The sequence below is a fragment of the Octopus sinensis genome, linkage group LG23 (assembly GCF_006345805.1).
Source record: "Octopus sinensis linkage group LG23, ASM634580v1, whole genome shotgun sequence".
Lineage (NCBI taxonomy): Eukaryota > Metazoa > Mollusca > Cephalopoda > Octopoda > Octopodidae > Octopus > Octopus sinensis.
This window is the reverse complement of record NC_043019.1, coordinates 28,474,635-28,486,342: the sequence shown is the minus strand read 5'-3', so window position 1 is coordinate 28,486,342 and position 11,708 is coordinate 28,474,635. Positions and strand designations below refer to the sequence as shown.

The 11,708-nt window shown below is 38.1% G+C and overlaps 1 protein-coding gene across 2 annotated transcripts in view; it reads left to right on the top strand.

Moving 5' to 3' along the window:
- The window catches only part of LOC115223470 (kynurenine/alpha-aminoadipate aminotransferase, mitochondrial), a 26,873-nt gene extending 17,536 nt beyond the window's left edge, over positions 1 to 9,337 (top strand). For both annotated transcript variants that reach the window (XM_029794061.2, XM_029794062.2), the window contains exons 9-12: positions 2,540 to 2,636; positions 4,376 to 4,502; positions 5,583 to 5,788; positions 8,317 to 9,337. In XM_029794061.2, coding sequence (XP_029649921.1) covers positions 2,540 to 2,636; positions 4,376 to 4,502; positions 5,583 to 5,788; positions 8,317 to 8,364 — 478 coding nt within the window. In that variant the 3' untranslated portion in view covers positions 8,365 to 9,337. The remainder of the gene's footprint in view (positions 1 to 2,539; positions 2,637 to 4,375; positions 4,503 to 5,582; positions 5,789 to 8,316) is intronic.
- The last annotated feature ends 2,371 nt before the right edge of the window (positions 9,338 to 11,708 follow it).

Below are 11,708 nucleotides of genomic sequence, written 5' to 3'. Positions count from 1 at the left end.
CATTGTGGGCCACTTTAATCACAGAACGTTTTTTGAGGGCTGCTTGTATACTGACAGAATTGAAAGCATTGTGCTTTCTCATGCTATTATTACAATAATGAATAAATGATTGTTGATTCGACATGAAATATTATCGTTGCATAAACAGTAGTGTCTTTCTTTTTTACTTTTCATTACAATCTTTAATTTTTGATAAAATATTTAAAATGTTTGTTTAAATAAACCCATTTCAAGGAAGTATCAAGCAGGCCACAAGATAAAGTCTGTAGGGTGCATGCAACCCGTGGGCTTCAGGTTGGCCAGCCCTGATGTAAACATTCAAATATTGTCATTATCTTTCCAAATCTTGATGCATTACATATGGAATTTTTGGTCCTGAAGTTGTTTTGGTATCTAAATCAATCTATCCTTTTTGATTGTAAATTTTGATCTAAAATATTTAACCTGTGTGTTGGAAAATGTGGTATAAGTTTTGTAATTATTAACCTCATCTTTTAGGATGATTTTTTTTTCAACCCTTTTGATACCAACCTGCCTGAAACTACCTCTGGCCCTGTAGTACAAATGTCTTGTTTTCAAAAGTTCTGAATTAAAATCTTCCACCAAACCTTAGTCACAATTTATGTTCCTACCACTAGCTCAATTATAACTAAATTAGTTTACTAAATTCTTTGTTATATTTAAAATTAATTGAAAGAAACACAGAGCATCTCAACAGAAATATGGTCACAAAAGGGTTAGATATTTATATCTATATTGTGTTTTGTTCAAAAATCCAGCTGATGAAAATCTAATGTAAATATAGATATTCAATATGGATTTTTATTCTGTATGATATTCTCTACAAGTTGGTGTTTCCTTCAGCTCAGAGTTTTGTTTAAATTGTTTTTTTAAAATTCAGATTTATCAATTATTTATTCAAATTGATCTTTCATACATTTTGGTCTGTCTTTCAACTTGACTTTTCATTCAAATTGGTCAATAATTCAAGTCTGTTTTTCACTCAGTTTTCTCTTTCATTTGCCTTGGTATTTAATTCACTTTAATCTTTCATTCATTTTTGTCTTTCATTCACTTCTGTTTTTCATTCATTTTTCTTTCTTGTTTCTTTTCATCTTTCTTTCATTTTTGTCTTTTCTTCATTTTTATCTTTAATTTATTTTTGTTTTTTTTTAATTTTTGTTTTTGTTCCCTTTCATTTTTCCTTCAGTTTTTTTCCTTCATTCATTCTTGTCTTTCATTGAAGTTGGCAATGCATTCATCTTGTTTCATTCTTAGTTTTTCATTCAGCTTGGCCTTTCATTCAATTTAATCTTTCAATTGATTTATTTGTTTCATCCCATCATTGAAGCTGGTCTTTCAGTCCTGAAAGCTTTGTGCAAGTTAAGGCATCATTTCAATAATTACTTACATTATTTGAATGAGTTATATTATTATTCTAGACTCTCCAACTTTGTACAAGTTCTATTGTTAGCAAAACAACAATGGTTCTATACAAACAATTGGGCAAAAAGCCACATATTTTCATTTTTGCACACATCATACCAATTTTTTAATAATTAATACATTATAGCCAATAGAACTATTATACCATGCAAGAACTGTGCTCTTTGATCTTATTGATTTTGAGAAACATCCAGCTACCCAGTCATCCATTTTCTCTGCTCACAATTCCTGAGTGAGTTGTTGAGGGTAGAATCCTCAGGCATCTTCTCTATAGGGTTCTAACCATCATTACACTCCTTGGATGGATTCCCAAACATGACCAGCTGAGACTATGGATATTATCCAACCATCACTTGATCTACTCCTAAGTCTCCTGTCAGAGATCAAATAAAAAACAAAATTACTGGTACTGGTGTGTTAAGATGTTTGCTTCTCAACTAGGCGAAATGCTTAAAGGTATTTCGTCTGTCTTTGTCCTGAGTTCAAATTTTGCCAAGGTCGACTTTGTCTTTCATCCTTTCAGTTGCGTACTGGGGTCGATCTAATTGACTGGCCCTTTCCCCCAAAATTTTGGGACTTGTGCCTAGAGTAGAAAAGAATATATGGTACCAAGATAAGGCGGTGAGCTGGCAGAAATGTTAGCATGCTGGGCGAAATACTTAATGATTTTTCATCTATCTTTACATCCTGAGTTCAAATTCCCCCAAGGTCGACTTTGCCTTTCATCCTTTCAGGGTCAATAAATTAAGAACCATTTGTGTACTGGGGTCGATCTAATCGTCTGGCCACCTCCCCCAAAATTTCAGGCCTTGTGCCTAGAGTAAAAAAGAATATTCGTTAAGAAGGCAGCAGGCTGGCAGAATCATTAGCATGGTGGACAAAATGCTTATTAGCAGCATTTCTTCTGGTTTTGCTTTCTGAGTTCAAATTCCAACAAAGTCGACTTTACCTTTCGTTCCTTTGGGGTCAATAAAATAAGTAAATAAGTACATTGAACACTGGGGCCAATGTAATCAACTTTGTAATCAAAAATTGCTGGCTTTGTGCCAAAATTAGAAAAAAATATTAATATTCATTATTTTATGATTTCTAGGCTGAGATGTGGTTTCATAACTGGGCCAGCGTATGTTGTTGATCGAATATTGCTTCATCTGCAGACATCAACAGTTCACGTCAGTGGTTTAACACAGGTATGTTCCAGGGACCTTTATTGTTTTATTCTTGCACTTGCTTCAGTCATCAGACTGTGGCCATACTAGAGCACTCACCTTGAAGTCAATGGTATTGATCACAGAGCTTATTTTCAAACCTAGTACATAATCTGATAGTGAAGTGCTCTCATCATTCTGGATACATTTATAATGGGAGGCAAGGTTTACGATATCGGGTGAATATCGCCTTCTCCCATTAAATATTGTTCTTCATGTAGTTCAGACTCCAGCAGGCAAGGAAAGAATTTTTTAATATAAATGCTCTCAGCATACCATCTCAAGCTGTGTGCATTTCGTTGTATCTCCGTTAACGTGGGCCCATTGCCTCTGGAGATACAACATGCAGACAGGACTAGCTTGGAGTCCCAGCCAGTGAAGTGTGCTCAGCAAGCGCTTGTGGTGAAAAGAGAATGAATCTGTTTTTGTTGGGCTCTTATATCCAGTTTGCCATTGCGAGCCTCGTTGTGATCTTGCGCTTGGCAAATGGATGCAGGTGAGGTCTCGCTCCAGTCTCGGCGATGGCAATAGCTGCCATGAGATCTCATCACTTTTTCAAGTGAATACCATTACAAAATATTTTTTTGGCATATTTAAAAAATATTCTAAATTGTAAATGACTTGAAAAATATGGTAAATAATTTGTAAAAGACCTGCTTGTAACCTCGGTGTGAAATAATTTTTTCCATAGGATTTTTTTGAGTGCATTCAACATATCTCACCTCCAAAGATGTAGAGCAGTATATATTAAAAATGGGGAAGGCCTGTTTATGTGATTACCTTAGGTTTCCTGTCTATAAAGGGTTTAGCTTTATGGCATGTCATCAGATCCCCCAAACCTGTTGGCCCATGACCTCTTAAAAATATGGAGGGGGAAATGCCTCATATACATGCCAGAGAGTCTCATATATATATATATATATATATATATATATCACCGTGACTGACCAGATGTTGCTACACATCGCTGGTCACAATGCGCTTCACATTGTTTTAGCCTTCAAATGACACCACCCCACTGGCTAAGCGAGCAGGCCAACAGAAGAAAGAGTGAGAGAAGGTTGTGGCAAAAGAGTATAGCAGGAATCGCCACCACCCCCTGCCAGAGCCGCGTGGAGCTTTAGGTGTTTTCGCTCAATAAACACTCACAATGCCCGGTCTGGGAATCAAAACCGCGATCCTATAACCGCAACTCCGCTGCCCTAACCACTGGGCCATTGCGCCTCCATATATATATATATATAAACACACACACATATTCATACATACATACGCACAACCAGCTTCTTTCAGTTTCTGCCTACAAAACCGACTCATAATGCTTTGGCTGGCTTGGGACCATAGTAGAAGATATTTACCCAAGGTGCAATGTTGTGGCACTGAACCTGAAACCTCCCACGTGCACACATTCATGAATGTGTGCACACTCTCTGTCTCTCTCTCTGTCTCTCTGTCTCTGTCTCTTTCTCTCTCTCTCTCTCTCTTTCTCTCTTATGACGGGCTTCTGTATAGCTTCTATCTATCAAATCTCCACAAGCGAGTTATTGGCCTGTCTGAATCTACACTGGAAGTGGTAGAAGGTACTTACCTAAACTACTGTGCAATGGGATTGAACCTATGTTTGCAAAATGAATTTGTTATCCATGAAGCATGCCTATATTCAATATAATCAATACAAAACAAATTCCTTTCTGTTTTTTGTTTTTTTTTTTTTGTTATAGTTTTTGATCTACAAGATTTTAACAGAATGGGGCTTGTCTGGCTTCAGGGAACATACTAAAAAAGTAGCGGAATTTTATGAAAAGCGTAGAGATATAACTATTGATGCTGCTGAAAAACATCTGAAAGGTAAAGGGCTTTTCATGTAGTCTTTCTGTTTTCTTGGGTAGGAAGACTATTTCTTTATAGCCCACAAGGGGCTAAACACAGAGAGGACAAACAAGGACAGATAAACGGATTAAGTCGATTATATCGACCCCAGTGCGTAACTGGTACTTAATTTAACGACCCCGAAAGGATGAAAGGCAAAGTCGACCTCGGCGGAATTTAAACTCACAACGTAACAGCAGACGAAATACGGCTACGCATTTCGCCCGGCGTGCTAACGATTCTGCCAGCTCGCTGCCTTCTTGGGTAGGGCGACTAACCTTTAGTATGTTGGAATGTCTTCTGAGCTGGTAGGAGCAGGATCACATCAACAAGTAATGACCTACTAGACAGTTATCCAGGTAATATCGTCTTTGTGTGTGTCCCACCATCACTTGGCAACTAGTGTTTGTGTGTTTACATCTGCATAACTGAGCGGTTCAGCAAAAGAGACTGATAGAATAAATACCAGGCCTTAAAAAAAATAATAAGTGCTGGGGTCAATTTGTTTACTCTTTTACTTGTTTCAGTCATTTGAATGTGGCCATGCTGGAGCACCGCCTTTAGTTGAGCAAATTGACCCCAGGACTTATTCTTTGTAAGCCTAGTACTTATTCTATCGGTCTCTTTTGCTGAACCGCTAAGTTACGGGGATATGAACATACCAGCATCGGTTGTCAAGCGATGTTGGGAGGGACAAACACAGACACACAAACATACACACACGCACACACACACACACACACACACAGACACACATATATACATACATATATATGACAGGCTTCTTTCAGTTTCCGTCTACCAAATCCACTCACAAGGCTTTGGTCAGCCTGAAGCTATAGTAGAAGACACTTGCCCAAGGTACCATGCAGTGGGACTGCCTAGACTAAAATGAAATATTCACCTAAGCAAGAATTTTTCTCAATGGCAAACAGCAGTGAATATGGCCTTTTTCTAGCTCAACTATGACCCAAATATATTTCAACTAATCTAAATGTTTGTTTACTCACAACATTACTTTCACGTGCCTACTACAATATAATTTTGTTATTGATTTAGGTATCGCAGAATGGAATGTTCCTGCTGGAGGTATGTTCCTATGGCTGAAGTTAATTGGTATAGAAGACACTTATAAACTCATAATGGAAAAAGGGAAAGAGAAGGACATTCTTTTTGTTCCAGGAAGTGCCTTCATGCCCTCTAATGAGCCGTGCCCTTATATCAGGGCAGCTTTTTCTCTCTGTGATACTCAAGATATATATTTGGTAAGTAAATTATGACTTATATAAAAGTTTACATGTGTGTGTGTGTGTGTGTGTGTGTGTGTGTATGTGTGTGTGTGTGTGTGTGTATTTGTGTGTGTGTGGTTGTGTGGTAAGAAGCTTGCTTCTGAACCACATGGTACTGGATTCAATTTCACTGCATGGCACCTCAGGCAAGTGTCTTCCACTATAGTCTTGGGTTGATCAAAGCCTTCTGAGTGAATTTGTTTGACAGAAACTGTAAGAAACCCATTGTGTCAGGTCTTGTGCTTAGAGTAGATAAGAATGATATCTCCACTAGGTGCTGCCATCCACCTATATTTCTCTCTCACACTAAGCACCTCTAATAAATGTAATCATTTTTCCACAGCCACTGATGGAGATATTTATTGAACAGCTTTCCCCACTCTTGAAATGTGTTGTTTGTGCATTCATATGGTCTTCCAAATATTATATTAGGTAGGGGGCTCCGAAAAGGTTCTCAGGGAGTAGTGTCCCTGCCTTCTTGAGCTAGTTTTCTGCCACATTTCTTAAAAATTGTGGTAGAGACCTTGGTCTCGGGATCACTTATGTCTAAAAACTGAGGTCGGGGGTAAGCAAACTCATGCGCCCTGCAGAAAATCCAGCTCCAAAAAAGCTTCATGATAGCAAAGGAGAATGGGCACCAGCCAGCCCAAAGATTGGGGTGGGCTGCATCTGCCTACCTCAGTTGCTATGGTATTGAGGCGGCGAGCTGGTAGAAACGTTAGCACGCCGGGCGAAATGTGCAACCGTATTTCGTCTGTCGTTACGTTGTGAGTTCAAATTCCGCCGAGGTCAACTTTGCCTTTCATCCTTTCGGGGTCGATAAATTAAGTACCAGTTATGCACTGGGGTCGATGTAATCCACTTAATCTGTTTGTCTGTCCTTGTTTGTCCTCTCTGTGTTTAGCCCCTTGTGGGTAGTAAAGAAATAGGTATTTCTTCTGCATTACATTGTGAGTTCAAATTCCACCAAGGTCGACTTTGCCTTTCATCCTTTCAGGGTCGATAAATTAAGTACCGGTTACATACTGGAGTCGATGTAATTGACTTAATTACCCTTGTGGGTAATAAAGAAATAGGTATTGAGGTAGATCCAGCCACCCCCATTAACGGAGACAAAACTCAGATTTGAAACACTGGATGATGATACTGATAAGATGCATCAAGCTAAGTAAAATCACTGTCATCCATACATACAGGCTTGTCCTCTACAGGTGCCACTGCCACATAAAATGCACTTGTGCTGGTGTTGTGTAAACACACCCATGCCAGTGGCATTTGAAAAACACCTAGTACATTCTGTAAAGTGGGTAATGTTAGGAAGGGCATCCAGCCATAGAGACCATGCCACAATAGACAATGGGAGTCTGGACAGCTCCACAGCTGGCCAACCCCTGTCAAACCATCCAGCGCATGCAAGCATGGGAAAAGAATGTTAAATGATGATGATGATGATTCAAATTGTTGTTGTTGTTTGTTCCTTCACGAGCCATGCCTGGCTCATAAGGGCTGGTTTCTTTGGCGTATAGGTTCCCCACCTGGATGGGATGCCGGCCCATCGCAGGTGAGCTGCAAGATGCAGGAGGAAAGAGCGAGAGAAAGTTGTGGTGAAAGAGTCAGCAGAGGTTCACCAATACCTTCTGCCAGAGCTGCATGGAGCTTAGGTATTTTGCTCATAAACACATACATTGCCCATTCTGAGATTTGAACCCACAATCCTTTGACCATGAGTCCGTTGCTCTAACCACTATGTGCCTCCATGATTATTCAAATTACTATATTCTAATTCATATTTTCAAATCTTATTTGACATCTTTATTCACTTACCTCAAAAGTTCACCATCTCACCCCATCTCACCTCATCTCTAATTTACTTTTTTATTATATTTTAATTTTATTTCATTTAACCCTTTAGCATTCAGATTAGTATGACAAATGTAATACTTATTCATCCGTATTCTTTTGAATTAATCTTGTATTATCTCATAACTTGTGAAGACATATGGCTCAGTGGTTAGAGCGTCGAGCGTACGATCGTGAGGTTGTGAGTTTGATTCTCGGACCGAGCTGCGTGTTGTGTTCTTGAGCAAGACACTTTATTTCCCATTGCTTCAGCACACTAGCTGTAGAAATGAGTTGCGACGTCACTGGTGCCAAGCTGTATCGGCCGTTGCCTTTCCCTTGGATAACATCAGTGGCATGTAGGGGTGAGGCCAGTATGCATGGGCTACTGCTGGTCTTCAATAAACAACTTTGCCCGGACTTGTGCCTCGGAGTGTAACTTTGTAGGTGCAATCCCATGGTCATTCATGATCCAAGACGGTCTCAATCTCATAACTTAGAAATTTCGATGATGTTATTGTTTATTTTTAGAATGACATTGTAGGGTAAGTGTGAGAGGCCAGATATGGTAGAATATTTGGGCTGGATACGGTCAATTTAAATGCTAAAGTGCTAAGTCTTTTTTTTTCTTTTTATCTAAAAAGCATTTTTATTTTCTTTTTCAGGCTTTTCAACGTCTAGCAGAATTGGTGAAAGAACAGAGAGGTTATTAAAGTTGGAATGGTTCTGGCCATTTTGCATGTTTTTGGTAATATCCCATTTAGCAACAGACGTTTTGCTGTGAGGGAATTACATTTAATATATTCATTATAATTCAGCTGCAAAGAGATAGAAAACAACAATATACTTTTATATATATATGTATCAAAAATATGTAGCTTTATTTTTATAAAGCTTTAGTTCTTCATTTGGCAACTATAATCATTACTCTGAAAAACTACTTAAAAAACTACATAAAAAAGTTTCTTGGTATCACAAGTTCATCACTAAAAAGTATTGTAACCAAATGGTGCCACTACAGCATACAGGAACTTATTGAAACCAGTGGATCCTACATTGTATCTGTCAATTGCAAACCTTACAGCAGAAATAAAATAAAATAAAATAAAATAAAATTGGACAGTTGCAGTGTGGAAGGTGTTTATAAGCCATTTAAAAACACACAAAAGCCGTTAGATTCTCTTCAACTTTTAAATTTAATTTGTCGAAATATTTTCGTCACTATGAAACTGCGGAACAGGTTGCGGTTTCATAGCAACGAAAATATTTCGACAAATTAAATTTAAATGTTGAAGTGAATCTAACGGTTTTTTGTCTGTTTTTAAATGGCTTATAAACACCTTCGATGCTGAAATTGTTTTTGGTTCAGCACATGATCTCAGATCGGGTCACTTGCTATGCAAGTACATCTCCATAAAATAAGAAGAAAAATATATAAATAAATAAAAAATTTTACAGATTGCATGTGTTGTGATTGTATTGTTGTATTATACAACAGAAATACCATTGCAACTGATAATCATTGAAAGCCAGCCTTCTGAGTCAGACAACAAACAGACTCTATAACTATTTAAACCAGTGATTTTCAATTGACAGGGGAGGTGGAGCATATGACCCTTATGGGTACATATAAGGTTTTTTTCTGTTAAAATTTATATGCAATAAATTACTTATACTTTTACAATATGCTAAATATCTTAATTTTTTTGTATGCAGTTTCCAATAATATTTAATTATAAAAATCATTGTCATTATCATCATCATCATTTAAAGTCTGCTTTCCATGCTGGCATGAGTTGGACTGTGTGCATTCCATCCCATGCAAATGTGGTAGGTTATACAAAGGCGAAACATGCCACCCCATCAAAATAAGGACAGACGAACATCGCAAAGCTGTGTCATGAGGAGATATTGATAAATCAGGTATAGCTGGTCATGTATGGATAAATGGAGACCACCTCCCTCTGTGGGATGAAGTTAAAATAATAGTCAGAGAACACCAATGGAAAATATCAAAACTAAAAGAAGCAGCAAATATGCTAGAACACAACAACCTCCTAAGCAGACTGAGTGCAGATATGAGTAGCATATGGGAACCAGTATTAAGGAAGGATAGGAAAATATTAGATTTATAAACCTTAAAATTCACTCCATAATTGCCCACGGGCATATGGTATAATGGTTAAGAGCACGGGCTACTAACCCCAAGATTCTGAGTTTGATTCCAAGTAGTGACCTGAAGAAGAAGAAGAAGAAAAAGAAGAGCAATCATAACAATAATAACAACAACATTGAAAAATACCTTAGGAATGAGAACCAAGATTCGAAATTTCCCCTCCCCAAGACACCTGATGAAGGCCGGAGGGTATATCAACCAAAATATTGTGTTAACAAACAAGATGAGGACAAATATCCGTCGAATGTAAATAATGTACACAATTCCTCATCTCTTAAATATAGAACTGTATTATGAGTTGGATGGTTTGACAGGAGCTTGCAAGCCTGGGAGCTGCCCAGCCTTCTGCTGTCTGTTGTGGCATGGTTTCTATGGTTGGATACCCTTCATAACACCAGCCACTTTATGTGATAGTTCCTACAGGGATACCTGCTCATCACATAAATTGCACCTCATTTAGGGCAGCCAACTTGATCCCTCGCCCAGATAACTTTGTCCAATACAAAGCTTGTTTATTCACATTGTCTCGTAGCCTTGAGATTCTGATGCTGTGGTTATTCTTTTATTTGTTTCAGTCATTTGACTGTGGCCATGCTGGAGCACCACCTTTAATCGAATAAATTGACCCAAGGGCTTATTCTTTGTAAGCCTAGTACTTATTCTATTGATCTCTTTTGCTAAACTGCTAATTTACGGGGATGTGAACACACCAACAACAGTTGTCAAGTGATGGTGCGGGGACAAACTCAGACACACAAACATATATATATATATATATATATATATATGATGGGCTTCTTTCAGTTTCCCTCTACCAAATCCACTCACGAGTCTTTGGTCAGCCCGAGGCTATAGTAGGAGACACTTGTCCAAGGTGCCTCGCCATGGGATTGATCCTGGAACCATGTGGTTGGTAAGCAAGCTACTTACCACACAGCAACTCCTGCATCTATAAATCGCTTATTTTTAGGATATTACAGGATAAGTGTGAGAGGCCAGATCTGGCCATTTTCAACACAAAATAGATAGAATAGTTTTGGTTCTGATATGTCTGCTTTAAATGCTAAAGGGTTAGTGATATCACTTACGGCTTTGATTTTTCTTAAGTCTTGTCTGTTACAAACGTTTGGGTGAGGTGTTTGGCTTAAGGGTAACCTATGAGTTATGCAATGATTCTCTCTTCCACCTCCACTCCCCATACTGGGTTTTGCAGGCCCTGAAAGATGGTCATCAATGCTGCCCTTCCTCCTAAATAGGAAAAGAAAACAAAAAACAACAAAACACTGAAAACCCTACAAATGTTCTGGAACAAGAGAAAACAAACGAAAGTTCTGAGATAAGAAATAGATTTATGCACTGTAAGGTGACTAAATTTGCAGAAACAACATCATGAATATTTAACATCATGCACAAATGTGTATGTATGTATGTATATTTATATATGTATGTGTATATATATATATATACATATATGTATGTATGTATGTATATGTATGTATATATGTGTATGTATATGTATACATGTATGGATATGTATATACATTATATACACACACATATATATGTATATATTTACACACAAACACACACACATTAATAGATAGATGTTCTTATATATATATATAAGAATATATATACATAAATAGCCCCTTTCGCGCATGATTGTTACCAGTGCCACCTGACTGGCTCCCGTGCCAGTAGCATATAAAAAGCACTATTCAAGCGTGGCTGATGCCAGTACTGCCTGACTGGCCCTCATGCCGGTGGTACATAAAAAGCGCCCACTATACTCTCAGAGTTGCTGGCATCAGGAAGGGCATCCAGCTGTAGAAACATTGCCAGATCGGATTGGAGCCTGACGCAGCCTTCTGGCTTGCCAGC